At 36.3% G+C, this 22,851-nt stretch overlaps 1 protein-coding gene across 4 annotated transcripts in view; it reads left to right on the top strand.

The window, feature by feature from the left end:
• Positions 1 to 22,851, top strand: part of LOC149538753 (Transducin/WD40 repeat-like superfamily protein) — a 222,677-nt gene that overhangs the window by 64,331 nt on the left and 135,495 nt on the right. For all 4 annotated transcript variants that reach the window (XR_016356100.1, XM_089800076.1, XM_089800077.1 and 1 more), the window contains exons 5-6: positions 3,643 to 3,726; positions 3,857 to 3,949. Coding sequence is in view for 3 of the 4 variants with exons in the window: in XM_089800076.1 (XP_089656202.1) it covers positions 3,643 to 3,726; positions 3,857 to 3,949 (177 nt within the window). In the remaining variant the exon portion in view is untranslated. The remainder of the gene's footprint in view (positions 1 to 3,642; positions 3,727 to 3,856; positions 3,950 to 22,851) is intronic.

Genomic DNA, 22,851 nt, shown 5'->3' with positions numbered 1-22,851 from the left:
TATATTATCCTTATTAGCCATAGTGAAGAGATGTATTCCTTCAAATTAAAATGATGGCTCCACACAATACTCTGCTGTCAGATGATAGATGTTATCCTCTTTATCCTTCACTGTATATTTCCATCTGTCATTTGCTATTCTGCATATCTGTATTTTGTAATTTATCGAACAGTGGATTTATTTACTCTTGTATCTTGCCGAACGCTGTGTGCAGAGTGGATTATTATATTGTTGTCTTGTTGTTCTCATCAGGCCTTTTGAATTCATCGGAATTGTCTTTCATTGGGCATATGATATGTGATTATGTCTATTTGGAAGGAATTGTATATGCATGGGGAATGATTAATACACAAAATACATTCTCAAACATGGTCTGGAATTCAACGCCTTCCAAATCTCTTTGCACGGAATCCATTTATGTTTGATGTTGCTCTATTTCATTACTATTAGTGCTATGTCTGTCTGTCATAGTCTTCACTCTTGTATCTGCAGGTTTGCCACCAAATTCCTCCTACGTGGGTGCTGAGCATTGAGGTTAACCCTGTCGCACATCATATACACTGAGCCTCAAACATTTCCTGTCATAATATTCAATACAACCGACTTCTGATTGGGGCTAAAACATGATGCAAGGGATCTGATACAAAGTGCCATGACACAGGGTGTTGTCCAGACGTCTATAAAAACTCCACAATCAAACACTAGCATAGCCCACCAAATAGAATCATGCTTCGATGGTGTTTCCAAGATTCAACGTGTCTATCCTCCTCAAGTTTCATGAATATTTGCTCAGAAAACTGGTTCTCAATATGCACCTGTAGAAGTATATTTTAATGGCTGCCACATATTTGATAATTATTCAAACTGAACAATGTTGGTCCTACGAGATATATATATATATATATAATTCTCCCTTGTGTGTATCTTCCTCACATATTCATTTTTTGGCAGTTTAAATAATGGATGGTTAAGCATCATAATCATAAAGAGATCTGCACTATTTAATATAGCATTGTATTTGCTTTAGTCGAGTGTATGTAAAGTTGGGAACTCCAGTTAGTGATATTAGTTTTGATTCATGTTGGGGTAGAAAATTCCATTGCCAGTCTCTGTACTTCTGTTAGAACACTTCTGCATAACATATACTTAGAAATAACAAAATTCTTCATCTTTGCACTTTTGTGGTTGATTTCCATAAAGAAATAAATGACAACAGTTTTCTTTTCTGTATTTACTTTATCAATTGTATAAGTATTTAGATATCCATTTTAAATATATAATGCTCTGCCAACATGATCTGAACCACCGTAGTTTGACTATGCCAACTTGTTGAATATTCTCATTCTCCTATGAACACATGTATAATCAACTTCTAGAAAGTATAGTTCCGTCACCAGCTCTCAAAGTTCATAGAATAAAAAATTGGTATGAGGTAAGACAGAAACATCTGATTGGACCCATTGGTGAGTTTCTATATTCCATTAAGTATATAATCATAGATTCTTTACAAATTCTCCAATGTGCTTTTGGGCATCTTAACATGAGTCAATGACAAGACTTCATTATTTCTCAAATGGAGGGCTTAATTTTCGCATAAAATTTGGGTTCCATCACGATGTTCTGGATTAGTTCACATAGTATTTGATAATGCAATGTCCACTCTTTCCTAACGCTCAATTAACAATAAGTTCTAACTTTTATTTATTCTCAAGGGTTAGAGCACAAAGTTATTCAACAAGAGAATAGAGTAAAAATTAAATATAAAGGAAAAAGCTAAAGTAATCAATCGATCATATTTAATTATTAAAAGAGGGCTCATTTAAGTTATAACTTTATCATTCCTAGGCCATAAGTCCATGGCAGTAATTTAACTAATATGAAGAAAATATCATCAATTGCTAAAATCGGAAGGCAAGAAATTGATGAGGGCACAACCCAAGAAAAAATGACACAATAGGAAAAGGAGAATTTTATTATCAGAATTGATATGCTATTATGTTTTGTACAGCAAAAATAGACTCAACTACATGCCCGATGGGCTTACAATGTTATCAGATTCTGGAGAAAAACCCTTCTCACAGTACCTTCTCCAAACTCCACAAAAAACTAACTTTACAATGCAAGAAATGACCTTAAGTAACCTGAATTAGGTTTAGGGTCAGGAATACATATTAGAATATACCATTTGGCATCCACTGCCAAAGCAGAAGGTTCTAGAAGACACGTCAGAAGTCGGTGCAAAATTAGAAGAATCCTAAAATGGTAGTCCAACTTCTGGGAGACATAACTTTTGAACCAGGACTCCGATTGACGAACCGTTCACATTTTTGGAAAGCTCTCTAAGTGCTCTAAAACCTCATTGACAGCTTTGCTCATCCCCCATTTTTTGGGCCCATACGAGGCCATTTAGTGCTTCAAATCTGACTCTGAAGCGTTTTTAGGGGTTCTTTAGGCAATTTAGAACTGCAATAACTTTCAAACCGTAAAGCCTTTTGACCTGATTATTTTTCTAGAATGTTTTAAATTACAAGCACAATCATCCCTCCAACTTACACCCTCTAACTCATCATAATTATGGTTCAATTACAAAATAACCTATTTTTTGCATTGACACATCCCGAGGTGCTCAAAAACACTAACCTAGAAAACCAATAGTGGAATTGTGAGAGTTGGAATCTCTGTTTGGCCCAAATGGGTATCCAAAAATACAACACATTAAATAGAAACTAACCCTAAACATATTTTTGGGTGATACAAGATTGCCCTTACACCACTGGATGCTCTTGCATCATAAATAGATGAATTTGAGTGCTTTTTGGGCTGGAGAATTTAAAAAAGGATTGATTGGGGTTTTGAGGTTCATCCTCTGGATGCAACCCCAGGAGACTCATTGGAATTACTACAGCGAACTAGGGCCTTGAGTTACAGCTGGCACAGTAGACTGGCAGTGAATTTCTTACAGTAAAGGCGTAGGGATACATCTGAAACACTCCAAGGGATTCTAGAGGTGTTCTGCAAGAATGCATGATGTCATTCGTGGTCTTCAATCTCGCTCCACCACTTGGTAATGAAATCGCAGCACTGATAAGGAAGTTGCAGCCTGTTCATCACCAATCATTCAGCAGTATACATGCCATGCATCCACCCGACCTTGGGACTCCTAGTCGGGTCTGTGTAGCATCAACAATATAAAGGTTAAGGAGCTGTGAAATGATTTGTAGCGTTTATATATTTATCTATACTGTGAATTGAAAATGCTGCAGATTAAAAAAGGCAGATTGATAATCATTGTGAAACCTCTTTGAGCTGCTACAACAATCCAAGGCAGTTGATGTTCATAAATTTCAATCATGTTAAAAGTTGGCCGCGGTTTGATTTGATTTATGTTTAAAAAAATCCATACAGAATTTATACTTTCATGAGATTAGCCAGTTAGGATATTTGAGAAAAAGAGTTTACTATACTTCCAGTTCTTTATTGTACTTGTTTTTGACAATGTCTTGGCATGTTTTCAATCCATAGAGCGTTATAGATTTAATATCTATCATTTTATCATCTAATTATAAAACTGATCATGTATACATTATATGATGTTTTTAGTGGCAATACACATTTTGAAAGTTCATTTTGGCATTGTTCTAGAATGCTGCAAGATGTGCAAGATTCAGCCCTGATGGACAATTTGTTGCAACAGGGAGCGCTGATACGTCTATTAAACTGTTTGAGGTTTGCAATTTTATTCTTCCAATGTTCTTTTCATCTCTAAGTTTCCATTATTATTGGGATGCGTGGGGTATATTCATAATAAACTAGAGGGGACTGCACTGATCTTTATTTCAATGGCCTTCTGTTTTAGGTTGCAAAGATTAAGCAAATGATGACGCCAGATGCAACTGCACGTGATGGATCTATTCGGCCTGTTATTCGAACATTTTATGATCATATGCAAGTGCGTGCACAGCTTGATAAGATATAATATGAAGCAATATTTTTGTCTGATTTCATTTCAAGAGAAATCTTGGCAGTATATTGGTTTGAAGGGGATATTCTTAGTCTAAATATTTAGTTTGACTTGCTTTTAGGGATTGCAACTATTTAAGGAAATGTTTTTGATCAATGTTTTATTTCTTTATGCTGTCTTGTTAGAGAACTAAAACATAAAGGAAGAAAAATAAGAAGCACTTTATCCATAGTTTTCAATATGTAAAATTTTGGAATCATATTTTTCTTTTAATGCCATAACCAAAGCAGATGTAACTTTGGTGTATTAGATCCCTTGAGGAAGTACCCAAATCAAGTAAAGGTAATATTGTCTACTTTGTATAGTATTCAAATTTTATGCCCCTTGGATTTCAACTTCATGGTCAAGATCAACAATGTGTACCCAAACTTGTTACTCTACCCAATGTTGAAAAGGAATAAAAGATCTCTGACAGAGTACCAATATGAATAATTCTGAAGTTGTTCAATCTTAAGTCTGATATATGTATATATAACTGTATGCCAAATCTGATACTGACTGAGCCTGTTTACCACTATTAAATTTCAGAATTAATTCTAAGATATATATATATATATATATATATATATTGTTCTTCAGATAATACTGTAACCAAGAGAAAGGTATGTACTCCAGATCAATAGCTGCAGACAATTACTAGTCATTACCCTTTTTTTTGGATGATGTTCTTAATTGGCAGCAATCAATATATATAAGGTAGAGGTCATGCTATGTAGAGACATGACTCTATGTGGCAATAGCCATGTAGGGTCATGTCCCTACATGGACTGATTATTTGGTCAAACCAATTTTAGTTTAGATTCCTCATATATAATAGCCCGATAACTATAATATGCATAATAGTAATAACATGTCAATAGTAACATGCTCTATCATAACATAATTATATTGGTTGAATTTAATAATATCAACAGTTATGTAATGCAGTAGTAATTTGTGTAAGTATACACACACACACACACACAGTTTTGATTTGGTACTGGCTTCAATTCGACTGAAGCTACATACTTTAACACTCCCTCTTAGCGAGGGAGAATGAATCCTCAATATTCACTCATAAAATTTGTATTCTCTCGATATGTGCACTGACATCAAATTTGTGATGTCTATCAAGAGAATAAGTTATCTGATTTCCGGCACTCCAGGACAACTTAATGAAGTTGATCAGATAACAAGAGTCAAAAAAAAATGTCATGAACTCTATCATGACAAGTATCATGATCTCCGACACTCTGGGACAGCAACTTAATGTAGTTTAATCATGATACCTTTGTTATCATGAGTCATGACTACCGACACTCCGGGACATCAACTTAATGTAGTCTCTCATGATAACAGATCAAGGTCTTGATAAGATCGTCGCCTTACGATAGCAAACTTCCAAATATATATATCAATGAAAGATCATCACCTTTGATGATATAATCCACACATGAGAGATAGCAACTCTTTAACATCAAGAAAAATTAAATGTATATAATTATATTTACATCTTACAATCCAATTGAGATTCAATCTTCGGAGCTACAGTCACATTTGAATCTGTAAAGTTTCTACAAATTCTGTTATAAGATCAGACTTATATATCCTTGAGTTGCTGTAGATAATCTTCTTTGACTTTTGAATATAGGAGTTATCAGAATATTGAATGCTGTTCTGAATTTGATTGTCTTTGCAATAAATTCGTATGGGGTAGTATTTCTTGAAGGAGCAGACTTATGTTATTTTTGGGTGTCCTCAAACTACAATAACACCCACCCCTTAGACCAAGACCAAAGGGCATGTCCCTTAAAGGGACATGACCCTCTCTAGGTTGGCCCATACAATACTTGTAGAAATCGGCGCCTTAAGAAAACAAACTGTTTAACTAACATGCTAATTAGTTATAGTTAGTACAATATATGTTTACTGCCAAGGATCGCCGTCCATCCTATTGCCAAGTATTGTGTATATATTGCTTTCGTATGGCATAAGGGGAGAAGATTTAAGGTGCGGTCTGCACTTCTCAGACAAGTATGAATGTCATAGTTAATATTTAACACTCCCTCTTAACTTGATAATCATATTGAGAGATAACATATCTAGCATCATCAATTACGATGAATAAGCATAGATTGATACTCTATATCTATTTGAATCTTTTGATAAAATAGTGTCACAGAACATATGATACTGAGTCATATAACCATCTTGTGATATGAATTATCACTCATACTAGTGATGTTAGTATTGCATGTAATGCAATACACATGATAAAATCCGAAGAACGATTAAGAGTTCATTTATCCAGGTTGCGATTCATAGGACCTGACAATCCTATATCACAACTTGATCTTGAGTTAAGATCTACTAGAATACAGGATAAAGTCTGAAGAATACATTTTTCCGTTATCCAAATTGTGATTCATAGACATGAAATGCTTGTCACAAATGATCTTAAACTCACCTAGATCTAACAATAGTGCTATACCGTTCAATAAATAATCTGAGAAATCGTCATTTCTCATAATGTCTTTTATACCTCAAAGATTGTCGCCTCTTAAATAATGTATATAGAAGGTGGAGCCCATAACAGTCAATGGCTTGACAATAAAATTATTTTATTAATAATTTAAAGAATACAAATGAATTACATTTCAACCATACCAAGTCTTTTCTTGAAGTGATATATCTTCACTCTAGAGAGAGGTTTGGTGAGAATGTCTGCTGTCTGCTCTGCAGTGCAAATGTATTTTAATTTTACAGTATTCCTATCTATCATATCTCTTACATAATGGTAAGGAATTTCGACATGCTTGGACCTGTCATGAAAAACTGGATTCGCCAAAAGCTTGATGGAACTCTAATTATCACAATGAATAATCGTAGGATTCATGGCTTACCCAAATAATCCCACAAGTAACTTTCTAAGCCAAACTGCTTCCCGAGAGGCCATCACTGCTACAATGTATTCGGCTTCTGTGGAACTTTGTGCTACTGAAAACTGTTTTCTGCATATCCAAGATATCATTGCTAATCCTAAATTGAAACATCTTGTCGTACTTTTTCTGTCTTTAACACTTCCACCCCAATCTGAGTTAGTGAATCCATGTAAATCTAAGTCCACTTTCTCATATATGAGCCCAAGATTAAGAGTGCCTTGTAAGTATCTCTTAATGTGTTTTGCTGCAACTAGGTGAATCTCCTTTGGCTCACACATAAATTGACTTAAGGCATTAACAGCATAGCAAATATCAGGTCTTGTATTTACCAAGTACATAAGGGATCCAATTATCTGTATGTAGAGGATAGAATCTATGGAAGGTGATTTTGTTGCTGCTTCTTTAAGTTTATGTATATTAGTCTCCATTGGAGAAGACATAGACTTGCAATTCCACATTCCAAATCTCTTCAAAATATCTGATGTATACTTCCCTTGATTAAATATAATGCTGTCAGAAATTTGCAATAATTCTAGTCCTAGGAAGTAATGGAGTCCCAAGTCTTTCATCTCAAATTCTCTAATTAGATCTTTCTTGCATTGATCTATGAGATGATCATCACCTGTTATTAGAAAATCATCAACATATAGTATCAGAATAACCATATCATCTTTATCCCTTTTATAATATAAATTTGGATCGGCTTCATTTTTGGAATATCTTAAGCCGGTGAGATAGTTAGCAATTCTTTCATACCATGCCCTTGGAGCCTGCTTAAGCCCATAGAGAGCTTTCTTGAGCCTGCAAACAAAAATGTTAGGATTATGAGTTTCAAATCCTTTAGGTTGCTTCAAATATACTTCTTCTGTAATCTTTCCATTTAGGAATGTTGCTTTTACATCCATCTGATGTACTTTCCATCCCTTCGATGTTGCAATGGGACTGCTCTTACAAAGGTGTATCTGGCAACAGGAGCAAAAGTTTCTTCATAATCAATCCCTTCTTTCTAAGAGAATCCCTTGGCTACAGATCTGGCTTTATATTTTTCAATGCTACTGTTTACAACATGCTTTATTTTAAAAATCCACTTGGAAGAAACAAGAGATTTTCTTTCAGGTCTTGGAACAATTTCCCAAACATCACTTTTCATAATAGATTGATATTCCTCTATTATAGCATCTTTCCAAGCTATATGTTTAATAGCATTTGCAACATTGGTTGGTTCAGATTTAGACAAATCATTCATGTTTGTTGTATAACTAGAAAATCTTTTGGGTCTTTTGCTTTCTCTAATTGTTCTGGATGGTGCAAAAAAATCTTGTGCTTCCTCCACTATCATAATGGCCCAAAGTGGTCTTTTATTAGAATTTTGAGTTTCTTCAAGATTAAGATTTTGAATTTCATCTTCAATTTCTTCAGTTTTCTCCCTTTGGGACTCAGTTTTAGTATTTCTTTTACAACTAATTAAAGGAGAGGGTTTTTCAGAACTCAGGGCATTTATGAATGCTAAGTCTTCTTCAAAAATTACATCCCTACTAAGTTCAATATTTTTTTGTCCAGGTATGAAAATCCTATATGCTTTAGATGTTTCACTATACCCTACAAAAATACCTTTCCTCCCAGAGGGTTCTAACTTAGTTCTCTTTTTTTTTGGAACATGGATATATATAGGGCACCCAAAAATCCTAAGATGACTTATATTGGGTTTAACCTTAGTAAAGACTTCTTCAGGAGTTTTATCTCTAAAGTAGGAGTGAGAGCTTCTATTTTGAATATAGACAACAATACAAGAGGCTTGTGCCCAAAGATAATATTCTAGATTTTGATCAAATATCATAGCTCTAGCAGCTTCTATAATTGTTCTATTCTTCCTTTTTGCTATGCAATTTTGTTGTGGGTTATAAGGAACGGTATACTCCCTCTTAATTTTTGTTTCTTTACAACACCTTTTAAACAAATTTGAGGTGTATTCCCCTCCATTATCAGTTCTAAGAGTTTTAATTTTATGTGCTGATAAGTTTTTAGTTAATGTTTTAAATTCTTTAAATCTCTTTAGGATTTCTTCTGATTCTTTGCATTTTAAGAAGTAAATCTAAGTTATCCTGGAGAAGTCATCTATGAACAGAATATAGTACTAGAATCCTCCAAGAGAAGGAATAGACATAGGTCCACATAAATCCGAGTGGATTAATTCCAAATCATTGTTGGTTTTTCTAGTGCGATCATGAAATGGACTTTTGGTGTTCTTACCCAAAGCGCACCCTTTGCATATGCTTGAGTGGTCTTTATTTAGTTTAGGTAAACTAGTAACCATCTTCTCCATGGTTGATAGGGTTTTGAAATTTAGATGTCCTAGCCTTTTATGCCAAATTTCATTTATGTCCGCAACTTCATGAATTAAGGCTTGAATAGGTCGACTAGGTTCTGAATTTGATTCATACAAATACCCTTTTCTCTGACCAATCAATTTTGCATTCTTAATTGAGTTATTAGCCCAGGTTATTACTTTACCGTCCATGAATGCAACATTATGTCCATCATCTTCAAGTGTTGTAACTAAGATTAGATTTCTTTTTATTCCTGGTACATAGAGTACTCCTTTGAGAAGAAGAGAATTTCTTGATTTTAGTTTCAAGGTGCAATTTCCAATTCTTTTGACAGAATGTGCTGAATTATCACCGATGGTGACTTCACCATTAACTTTTTCTGATATAGAGTCTAGTGCTTCTTTGTATCCTATAATATGTCTAGATGATCCACTATCAATCACCCATGCTTTATTTGAGACTTCATTTGATAGTGACGAATACAATACACGATTCTTAGGATCATATTTATCTTCTTCCCTAGTAACATTTGTACAGTTCACTTGTTGTTTAGAATTCTCAGGGCAATTTGATCTGTGATGTCCAAATTTTTCACATCTGAAGCACTTTATTTTGGATAGATCTTTCTTAGATTTGTCATTCTTTTGATTAACCTGTTTCTTCTTGAAATGCTTCTTCTTGCCTTTATAGGAGTTTGAATTAAGAATATGAAGTTCTTCATCTTCTGTTTTCAATTTCCCTCCTTTCTTTAGTTTTCTGGATTCTTCCTGAAGACAATCTCCCTCAAGTCTATTGAAGCTAGGAAGTTTAATTTTGGCACTTACTGCTTGTGCGAAAGTTTCCCATGAATTTGTTAATCCATCTATAGCCATCGGTGTTAGTTCTGTGTCACTAATAATGGTTCTTATACTTGCAAGTTCATCTCTTAGGCTGGTAACCCCTAGGAAGTAAGAATTCATCGATTCTCCCTTCTTTATTTGTATGTGATTCAGTTGCCTTTTTAGTGCGAGAACTCTAGTTGAATTGTTAACCTCATATGCATTTAGTAGTGCATTCATCATAGTGAATGCTATTTGATGTTTTGTTAGCATAGGTACGATATTATTTTTCACTATATCTAATATGATCTGAATGGCTTTCCTATTTCCTTTAATCTAGATAGACTTATGAGGTTCAACTGTAGGTTGTTTGAATGCTGATTCAACATATTGTTTTACATCATTTTCTTGAAGAATCATCATGATTCTGAATTTTCAGGCATCAAAGTGTTCTTTCCCATCAAATCTGTCTTTGGGTCTAATTGTGTATGCTATTGAAGATAGGAGAATGATGCTAGATATATATAAGGTTTGATTACTTAATTTGCAAAGCCTAGGTTCGACTACTAGAGCTCTGATACCATGTAGAGTTTCTACAAATTTTGTTATAAAATCAAACTTTTATATATTCTTGAGTTGCTGTAGATAATCTTCTTTGACTTCTGAATATAGGAGTTATCAAAATATTGAATGTTATTCTGAATTTAATTGTCTCTGCAATAAATTCGTATTGGGCAGTATTGCTTGAAGGAGCAGACTTATGTTATTTCTGTGTGTCCTCAAACTACAATAAAACCCATGCCTTATATCAAGACCAAAGGGCACGTCCCTTAAAGGGATATGACCCTCTCTAGGTCGGCCCATACAATACTTGTAGAAATCTGCACCTTAAGGAAGATAACAAACTGTTTAACTAACATACTAATTAGTTATAGTTAGTACAAGATATGTTTACTGCCAAGGATTGCCACCCATCCTATTGCCAAGTATGGTGTATCTATTGCTTTCGTATGGCATAAGGGGAGAAGATTTAATGTTCGGTCTGCACTTCTCAGACCAATATGAATTTTATAGTTAATATTTAAGAGAATCATCCCAAGTTGACCTCTAAAATGCTCCATTTTAGGTTTAGATAGAGGTTTGGTGAATATATCGGTAGTTTGCTCATCAGTGTTGATGTATTCTAGCTTGAGAACATCTCTATCCACCATATCTTTGACATAATAATAAGGAATTTTGATATGCTTTGATCGGTTGTGGAAAACTGGATTTATTGATAATTTTATGCAGCTCTGATTGTCACAATGCATAACTATAGGGTTCAGAGGCTTCCCAAATAATCCAACTATAAACTTTCTTAACCATACTACTTCTCTGGCTCCTGTAGATGCAACAATATATTCTGCTTCAATGGAACTTAGGGCAACTGCTGATTTCTTCTTGCTAAACCAAGAGATTATAGCTGAACCAAGTCTAAAACACCATCCTATAGTACTTTTACGGTTGATGGAGTTGCCGGCCCAATTAGAATTTGAGTACCCTTGAAGTTGAATCTCAACACGATCATATTTTAGACTATGTCCAATAGTATCATGCAGGTATTGTAAGATATGCTTGGTTGACATGAGATGAATCTTTTAAGGTTTACACATAAATTGACTCAATGTATTAATTGCGTAACAAATATTAGGTCGAATATTCACCAAGTACATTAGTGATCCAATTATTTGTTTCTAGTATGTAGGATCGGTATATTCAGATTCAATTTCATCATTTTTAAGCTTGTGAAGATTTGTTTCCATTGGTGTGGATAATGGCTTTTAGTCCATCATTCCAAGTTTTGTCAAGATGTCATTAGCGTATTTAACTTGGTTTAAGAAAACGTAGTTCTCCTTTTTCCATACTTTTAGACCCAATAAATAGTGTAGAAGTCCAAGATCTTTCATGTCAAATTCAGTTGCTAGATCCTGTTTGCATTTTACTATAAGATTGTCTTCACCTATTATTAGTAAGTCATTAACATATAAAAAAAGAATAATCATATCACCATTTGATATTTTGAAATATATATTAGGATCAACTTCATTTTTGGAGTACCCTAATTTAGTGAGATAACTGTCTATCCTTTCGTACCATACCTTGTGGGCTTGTTTAAGGCCGTAGAGAGCCTTCTTCAAATCACACAAGAATTTTTGTCGTGAGTCACAAATCCTTCTGGTTGTTCTATATATACTTCTTCGTCAATAACACTATTTAGAAAGGCAGTCTTAATGCCCATTTGATGTATCTTCCATCATTTAGATGCTGCAATGACAATAATGGTTCTAACAGAGGTGTATCAAACAATTGTAGCAAATGTCTCTTCATAATCAATTCCAACCTTCTGAGAAAATCCTTGAGCAACGAATCTGGCTTTGTATTTTTCAATACTACCATCTAGAGCATGTTTGATTTTGAATAACCATTTGGAGGAGACATAAGATTTGTCCTGAGGTCTAGGTACGCCATCCTAGACATCATTTTAAAAAATAGATTAATATTCTTCAATCATTTCCTCTTTCCAAGGTGGACATGATAATGCCTCTTCAACACTTGAAGATTCAGATTTTATGAGTTCGGATACTAGAGTAACATAGCATGAATGTCTTCTTGTTTTCTTTCTTTCTCTAAATATCTCATCAGGTTATACTTTGTTTTCTTCATTTATCTTTCTTGCCCATAGTGGCCTTTTCTTATTGTTAGGGTTTTCAACATTTTATGTATTTGAACATGGGAGTACACGATCTTCTGAACTACTCTCCCTCTAATTCTCAACTAAGGGGTTCTCATCTAATTTTGTAGTTGATTCTTCAATGTTTTTAGAGAGGTTATAAGCAGTATCTTCTTCAAATTTTACATCTCTGCTAATTTGAATAGTTCTTTGTCCTGGAATGTAAACCTTGTAACCTTCGGAGGATTATCTATATCCTACAAATATACCTTTCTTCCCAGAGGGTTCAAGTTTAGTTCTCCAAGATTGAATGAGGACATCTATTTTGAATGTATACTGCAATATTAGAGGCTTCATCCTAGAATGAGATGTAGAGGTTTTGATCATGCATCATGGCTTTAGCGGATTCAATGATAGTTTTGTTCTTTCTTTCTGTCACTCCATTCTGTTGAGGATTATAAGTCACTGTAAACTCCCTCTTTATCGAACAAAAGTGCATAATTCTTTAAAGCTCTTAGAAATATATTTGTCAGATCTTAGAGTCTTGATTTTTTTCCCAGTTTGATTTTCGACTAATACTTTAAACTCTTTGAACTTTGATAACACTTCATTTGTTTCTTTAAGTTTTAGGAAGTAAATCCAAGTTTTCGTGGAAAAATCATCTATAAAAATTATATAATACAAGAATCGACTTAGCGAAGGGACTGACATTGGACCACATAGGTTAGTGTGAATAAGTTCAAGTACTGTTTTAGATTTATGTTCACTTTTTGGAAAAGATCCTTTGGTATTTTTTTCCTAGGGCACATCCCTTGCATGTTCCAATATGATCAGACTTTAGACTAAGTAGACATGTTACAATCGTTTCTATAGATGGCAGAGCACGAAAATGAAGGTGGTCATGTCTTCTATGCAAAATTTCATTTGAGTTTGAGACTTCATGGTTTAATGCTAGTTTTGAAGGTTACAAAGCTTATACAAGCTTCCATCTTTGAAATCAATGGTGATTGCATTCTTAAAATTGGAGTTCTTGGGCCAGGATAGAAATTTATCTTCTTGAAATGTGATACGATAACCTTGATCTATTAGGTCTAAGATTGAAACCATATTTCTTTTGATGCTTGGTACAAATAATACATCTTTTAATTGAAGAGTAACTTTGGTTTTCAGTTGCATTAAACAGGGCTAGATTCCTTTTACTGGATAGGTGGAATTATCCCCTATTGTTAGTTCTGTTGGTTCCCAAAACTGTAGATTAGAATCCTACGAGCCTTGCCTGCTCAACGCTGGGATATCTAATTGGTTGTGGCCAACTTGATAGGATCGAGCAATTCGATCTAGATCCTCTGCGCTTTTTGGCTCTGCAAAACTAAGGCCGGTGCACCTGATCCTGGACAACAAACTTGGATCCAAGAGGCTTATAGCAAATAGATTCAATGCAAAGACAGTTTCCTGAAATGGTAGGAGTTTAAGGAAACTTCTAGATTGCTAATAATGAGTGTTAATCTTCAAAAAATACAATTTTTTTAACAAACTTGTGGATGCTGAAATAAGATTAAAATTCAATTATTAAAAAAATAGATATCAAACCCTTAAAAGAAGGAGATTAGAATATTGCCAGCATATAGATTGAAAATCATGAGCGAGTTACTGATCTGTGCTGAAATTTAAAAAGGGCGATAGAGTCAAAACTATATGTTTTCACATACAACTCTATGATATTATATATCTTAAATCTATAAACGATTCGGTTATCAAGATGTGTCAGATTATTTTGTATTTATGCATATTTAAACTGGTCTATGATGTTTTAACCCTTATATGGACAAAATAGATACAAATAAAGAAAACAATAACAATATTTCACAATATTTGTATTTGTCGGGTTTAAATAGCAATGAACAATTTGATCCACTTATCCTAATAATAGATTATTAATAGAAAATAAAGATGATCGCAAAGGACAAACTATATATTAATTTAACTCTAAAGCAAATAAAAATCTTATTGATTATATTGTGGAGAAATTCGCATTGAAGACACTCAAATGCTGATGCTCCACTCAACACAATTTTATTTCACACAATATCGAAATGTATGCCCAATAATTCAATATCCAGGAGCTTGGCTCAAAATTCAATCTTGTGTCAAGGAAGGAATTTTAATAACATATGCTTCAGGAATGCAAAGTTTTTTGGAAAAATAATGAACGGTGGTCTGTTTGATTTTACATGTCATATATTTATAGAGGACCAAGAAGTATCGGTTACCTCTCCAAACACTGCATCTTTAATCAATAACTGGTTTCTAAAGACTTTAATTTTTAAACAAATATAATCGGCAGTTAAACAAGTAAACGTCTTTATGCTAATAACCATAAATCCAGTTTGAACAAGCCCATATAAATATTTGAACATTCAAATGCATGCCTTCTTCTGTGCATTTATCTGCTATCTGACGCCTTTATTAATGGGAAAACAACACACCAATAAGACGAGAAGATAGCACTTTGCGAGAACCATTCCAGCCATTAACGTCAACCATGCAATGTTCGGTGTTTATCAAATCGATGCTTCTGGGATATGAAGACATGATTATCCTTATTCTGCATCTGGTGCTTTTCATATTTATTTCACCGTGTTTGTTTTTGGCAACCTTCATATATCTTTTATTTGGCCCGAGAGACCTGGTCTCCATACAGAGCAATATCTTCAGTACTGATGCCTTTGGGTTTATTGATCACATTGCATTGTCGGGTATAGCAAATCAACTGCCCAAAACCTTCCATCATGGATGAAGAAGCCATGAATTATAACAATTTGTGAAATGATGCTACTGTGGTTTGTTCAATAAAAATTGGAACTCTAGGCTCCACTCCCGTATAAGCTCCTTTAACATCCGTGTTGAACACAAAAGGTTAGACAATTATATAATAATAAAGCAGTGAAATCATCGCTCATAGGCCGTTAAGGAAGATGATGACAGAAATTTCCACCACTCCATACGAAAGAAATTCATGTAGTCACTCTATAGGTATGTGGCTCGATTACATATTCTGATTTTGATATCACCATTGAAAAAAGATCCTGGGCATTTTCAACGTGGCTCTCACAAATCATCCATTACTGCTAGTATTCTATGTGAGAACTCGAATTGGTGCTGCTGCATAGAATCAAAATTGCATCTCCTCCTATCTTCAATATTTATGTATTAGTCGTGTCCCAAATAACTTCCTGAGCAACTGTTCCATGATTCCATATTTGACCGTACATGGATGATGATCCTTTGATATATGTTGTTTGCACTATATAAATCCCAGAATATAATTGTCCTGAAGCCACTGACTAGGAATCATAAGTCAATAATATTCATTGCTGTGGAGGTGGAATATAGTTTCCAGAAAATATTTTCTGATTGGTATGAATGACATATGATCTTCAAACATTACTATATTAGAGATGGGTAATAGAAAATGGAAGCTCTAGTTTTTTTTGAAAATTAAGGCTCCATCAAGTTCTTCAGTAGAGTGACTTTCAAAAGTTTCGAATTTGTCTTTGAAGCCAGTTATGTGCCAAGATGCTCCACTGTCTATAATCCATGTATTTTTGTTGGTATTTAGCTCACTTGATATGGCTAAAAAGAATGCTAAATTTTCATCCTTGACTTTTGCTAGGGCAGCTTGAATTTTCTTCCTTCCTGGGCAGAATTTGTGAGTGTGACCAAATTTCTCACATTTGTAGCATTGAACTTTAGACAATTCTCTTTTCTTGTATGTTTGATTATCTTTTCGTTTTTTCCGTTTGAATTGACCTTTCTTTCCTTTGTTATTTGGGTTAGTTTGAAGGGCTTGAATTTCTCCCTCTTGATTTGAACTGATTCCTCTTGTGATCAATCTTGACTCATCTTGTGTGCAATCATTCTTGAGTTGGTCAAAATTTAGCAGTTTAGGTCTAGAGCTAATTCCTCGAATAAAGGATTCCGAAGACATAGGTAACCCTTTAAGGGCTAAAAGAGATAATTCTTTGTCATCTACCTTATTACCAATGGTTGCAAGCTGATCTTTTAATTCTGCAATTCTCAGGAAATAAGATGTAATGGTCTCTCCTTTGTTCATCTTGATGTATAGTAGTAGTTTCAAATTGAGCAGTCTGCTGGTATTATTGATTTCAAAAGTGTTTTTTTATTAGTTGTGAACATCTCATAGGCAGTTTTGAGATTTGATATCGACGTAAGTATGTGATCTTTAACAAAATCTATAATAATCTTCATAGCTTTCTTATTATGTCTTTTCCAGATTGTTTAATCTGGATCATTTTCAGGCATTGTTTTATTTTCTTCCACATATCCTTCTAATTCAAGTTCTTGTAGGATGATCATTATTCGAATTTTCCACGATGCAAAGTTGGAGGCACCTTCAAGTCTATCCTCTAGCCTTACATGGTTCACCATGGTTGCAATTTAGAGATTATTTAACTAGATCTGAAACTGAGTGATAACTGCATATTTTTTACTCTATCAGTTAGGCTCTGATACCATGAAAAGGAATAAAAGATCTCTGACAGAGTACCGATATGAATAATTCTGAAGTTGTTCAATCTAAAGTCTGATATATGTATATATAACTGTATTCCAAATCTGATACTGATTGAGCCTGTTTATTACTATTAAATTTCAGATTAATTCTAAGATATATATATATATTTCTTCAGATATTACTGTAACCAAGAGCAAGGTATGTACTCCTGATCAATAGCAGATATATTAATGTGTTGATCACTGCAGACAATTACTAGTCATTACCGGTTTTTTTTGGATGATATATATAAGGTAGAGGTCATGCTACGTAGAGACATGACTCTACGTGGTAATAGCCACATAGGGTCATGTCCCTACGTGGACTGATTATTTAGTCAAACCCATTTTAGTTTAGACTCCTGATATATGAGCATGATAAATATAATATGCATAATAGTAATAACATGCTGATAATAACATGCTTGATCATAACATAATTATATTGGTTGAATTTAATAATATCAACAGTTATGTAATGCAGTAGTAACTTGTGTGTGTGTGCGTGTATTGATTGTATACAAATATACATATACACTGTTTGGATTTACGACTGGCTTCAATTCGAGTAAAGCTACATACTTTAACAAATGTATGAGATTTAGATTTGGTGCAGAGTCAGCATGCTGGTTTATGGTTGAAACTTTGGACTTCTCAATAAAAGTAAGGAAAAACCTTGTGCAAACTCATCAATTTAATAAAAAATGATATAAAGATTTCTTAGAAGGAAACACATTTTTTTTTAATGCACTCTTATCTAAATCAACTTAAGAGACATAAAAGACTAAATTGCATGCTACCTTGCTCATATTCACAAATATGCAGAAAAGGATGAGTGCATAAATGGATTTGAGTAGAAGCAAACATGGTGAGTACTCGGGCATAATTTTCTGCACCAAACAACCTGATCTCAAGCTTACCTAGTTTTTGTCTAGTTTGCAAAATTACTCATGGTGAATCTAATGAGGTTCAGCTGTGTACCCATTTATACCTTGTTGCAATCTTGTTCTCCTGCCATATTATTAACCCTTCTGTTTACCGCATAAGTTAATTAAGAAATGCACACAGACAATGAACAGCAGAACTCTTTAGATTATTCGCATATGCCAACAGATTCCATAACTGGTGATAAGATGATTTACAATGTACCTAGACGGGATATAAATACTATCCACCGAACCTTCCCGAAGGAGTCCGTTGGCCACAACATTATGTCCGCTACAAACTATTTATCCATCGGCTACAAAATCTTTACCGACGACGTCGGCTACAGAATACAGAAACACCGACGACACTCACCTGGTCGGCTACAAAAACACCAACGACAATCACCCCGTCGGCTACAGAAACACTAACAACAATCAAGTCGGCTAACACCATCCCCCCAAAAGAAAAAGTCGTCTCTGAACGACAATTACAAAATATCTGAGACAAAATATATTAATGGACTGATTACAACAAGATAAATCTGCTTCTAACACATCATTTTCACCTTCGTCCCGTGCCTGTAGCCTCTGCTAACACAATACTACCTCCTTAATGAAGCTGACCTTGATAGCCACCTGTGCTGCTTTTTCTGTTTTCAACTCCTCGGTACCCTGAGCCAAGTGTCGCTGCACTGCCTTCAACTGGATGATCAGCTTCTCCCGAGCTCTTTACGCATCCACCAAGACAGCCTCTCGGCCAACACCTACTCCCAGTGCCTTTGGTACATAGACACTCCATGCCTGCAACAGCTTCAAGTCTTCTCAACTGGTCACACTTCGTGACTGATATCCGCAACGAATGGGGGTCCAAGAAGCATCGCCCACGGTGGGTCAAGGGGCAGCGCCCCTCACCACCAAGACCAAATTAGCACTCCGGAACCCACAAAAAATGCATGGAACACCCTATTTTCGACATCTTCTGCCGATTCCACACTCTTTCTGGCAACCACTGATGTTCCCCCTTTTCGTTGGCATCATCCAACACTCATTTTGAATTGCTTTAATCTATCGTCGTTTTTTTTTTTTTTTTTTATAGCTCCTTCACTTCTGACTGCTTCCATCTGTCTTCTCATGCGGTTTCCAGCCTTACACACACCTCCTTCCCCCTCCTGTATTCCAATCCTCCGACAGCTCCAATTGAAATTTTCCAATCCTCCACACACCTTACTCACACTTGGTACTTCTAATCTCAGCTCAATAATCAAACAACCTCAACTCCAACAATCCGCCACCTGTAGCCTGAACAATTTGCCGCCTAGTTCAAAACAACCTCCACAAACCTATTTCCTCCACATTCTGCCGCTGCTTTTGCGAAAACTCAGCAGCGTTTCTGAGGATTCTTTATCGAATTCAGAGTCTACTTGTACTTTCAATGTGACTTCCAGGCACCCTCGTTACATTCCCTCCCCGTCGTCAAATAAGAGTAGTTTGTGTCGGAGGTTTACTCTGAGTGGTCTTTATGAACCGGCAGTTCCAACACCATCTATTATCTCTTCGGATGGTCCTCAGTTCAGTGAGCCTTTTGAAGTTACTTCGAGGAAGATTGAAGAGCCACGGTATGTTAATAAGAGATCTCACTCATCCTTGCACGTGCATGTTCTACTTATTCGGTTTCTATCAGTTCGGGGACAAATAGTTAAAACAACTCTGCGGCTATATACCCCACAGGAATACTGTTTCACACTCGCGGGAGAGTCTTTTACACGCAGAAAAATTATTGACAGAAGCCCCGTGGACACAACACCGTGGGAAAGGACCCCGCGGGTTGTCTTCCGCAGACATCCTGCCCATGGACAGGGCCCCGTGGAAATAAAACGCGCGGCAACAACTCCGTATCTCTGTGCATCCCACCTACAAACACTGTATCTCTGAACGAGCGAACACAACAACGATGGCCTCGAATATGCAACCCACCTGCAAAATGGTAAACTCAATCTACCTTGCGTGGAGAGTGGGTTTAGAAACTCCGTGAAAAATTCTGTTTAACACGTGGAAGAACATGGAAAAAAAACGCTGCAGAAAGGTTCCGCTGAAGACCTCCTGCGGACAGTTGCCCGCGGAGCAACTTCCGCGAACAGTTGCCACTGGAGCATCTTCCGCAGACAGATGCCCACAAAGCAACTTCCGCGGACAGTTGCCCGTGGACATCTTCAACATTTAAAATTTTTTTTTTTCCTTTCCTTTTTTTTTGTCAATTTCTCTTTGTTTTTTTTTTCTCTTTTTTTAAAATTTTTTTTAAAATTTAAAAAAAATGAACATTACCTCAATTTTGCCTCAAGGCATTGCCATTCTGCAACGACGACGACGAGGGAATCATCTGATCATTCTGCGATGGTGACGACGACAGCATCTTCTTGGCACGGTAGGATCCGTTGACTGCGTGAGGTACCTCTTGCCCGTCCAACGTCCCCAACTTTATCACTCGATTGTTGCCGACCTCCCGGATTTGATATGGTCCAACCCATCTTGCCTTAAACCTTTCCTGTTTGATTTCATTCCGACCATTGTACTTGAGTACCAACTGCCCCGGCTGAAATCTGTTGAGTTTGTCATGCCACGCCTTATGTCTATTCTGTGTCACCTCCGTCGCCCATTGTGCTTTCGGTCGTCGCACATCTAGCTTATTTCCTTGCTGTCGGTACCCTTCAAGTAATTTTATGGTGTGATGCATTCTTTTCTTCCTGTGCGGTTCGTTCACCGTGTATCGAATGGTGGGATCTTTCTTTTTTCTGGGTTTGGATTGTATGTTCTTCCCCTCAGCTTCAGGCGTAATCGCCTTTCCTTCTTCCGCTGCTCTGTATTCCTTTAGACACTCATTTTCCTCTTTTTTCTCACCTTCGTCGACCCTTAGCATATTACAACTTGGAAAGAGTTCGTAGTCTTCTATTTGTCAATGGTAAAGGCCATTCACCAAGTCTAGGTCGTCGTCATTCGGTCCTCCTAGTGTCAATACTCCTTCGTCATCCGGTTCCATTCTCCTCTTTCCGTCATCATCATTTCTTTCGTCATCACTGTCGCCTTCACCTTCTAAGTCTGACCATGTTGCCTCCTCACCTACCATTTGTGTGTGCAGGTCAATTATGAATCTTTTGCCTCCGCGCTCCATTGATAGGGTATTTCGTTTCCAATCATGTTTTACTTTGCTTGCACCAACCAATTCTGTCCTAGAATAGCATCATATCCTTTTCTTTTCAATGGAATGACTACAAAATCCAATAAAAATGGTTGTGTTCCAATAGTTACCGGTTGTGCCCTTAAGGTTCCCAACGGTTTGATCCCATTCTGGTCTGCCGTGAGCAACTGAAATGCAGGTGGCCACAACGTTGGCTTTCCCAACTTCTTCCAGGTATCCTCCGGTAAGACATTCACGCCGGACCCTCCGTCGACAATTGTGTCTGTCAAAACATTTCCCATAATCCCCATCTCGACGACCGTCGGATGCCTTCCCGTTGTGAGCGCCAGAAGCATTGGGTCTGTTGCTGTCGTTGGACTACTGTCGCTTCCTGTGTCCTCTGTTGCTTTTGAAAATGGTTTATGATTCAGAATGGCCGTCTGTAACTGGGGCATTGAGAGAAGGAGGTCACTTATCTTGACCGATATCTCCATTTGTAAGATCTGCCGTACAATGTTTTGTTCTGCGTAGTTCCTTGCCAAGGTGCCGGTGATGTTCTTCAATTGAGATGTCCCTGCCGACGATGCCTTACCAATTTTTGCCTGCGCTTCCCTCAATTATCTCTTTTCTTCCGCCGACAGTTTTGCTTGCCTCCGCGTAACTGCCAGAACCTCCTCTTCATCCGTGCCGACAGTGATCAAGTTTACTCCAGACTTTGGGCACTTTGGGCACTTGGCATCTTCATGGTCACCGGGTCCGCACCATTTGAATAATAATTTTGGTGTGTTTGCCGCTGTACAATCTCGCGCAAGATGACCCCACAAATTACATGCTCGGCATTGAACGATCAGCCGTCGATTTGCATCATACTGGGTTTGACTTCAGTTCCCATTATTATTGTTATTGTTCGCATTATTGTTGTTATTTTGCCCTTTGTTATTATTCTTGTACCCTTCGGATATGACACCTGTGCTATTCGTATTTCTGCTACTGCCCGACGGGGAAGCCTCCTATGTAAGAAGCACCTGCAGAGATCCTCTTGTCTTCATGTTAAAGGGGCACTCCTTTGTCGAATGGCCCATGATTTGACAAATGTCGCAAAATTGATTCTTTGGACAAGACCCTTTAGTATGACTGTCGGTCTTGCACTCCGTGCACCACAGTTCATTGCTTTTTGGCTCCTTTTGCATGTTTTAAAACTCCTTCATCATGCGGATCATGTCCTTCTGTAGGGCACGAACCTTCTTACTGTTGCCTTCATCGTCACTGCTATCACCTCCGGCAGGCTCGTCGTCATCCGAATCAGATGAGCTAGTCTTTGTCTTCTTCTTTGTCTTCAGCTCACTTTCGAGGTCCAATGCTCTGTTATAAGCTTCTGTATATG

This window comes from Cupressus sempervirens, chromosome 9, assembly GCF_028749045.1.
Source record: "Cupressus sempervirens isolate cs-2001-9-10 chromosome 9, ASM2874904v1, whole genome shotgun sequence".
NCBI classification, from domain to species: Eukaryota; Viridiplantae; Streptophyta; class Pinopsida; order Cupressales; family Cupressaceae; genus Cupressus; species Cupressus sempervirens.
Note: the sequence above shows the minus strand (reverse complement) of the source record. Positions and strands in the feature narration are given on the sequence as shown.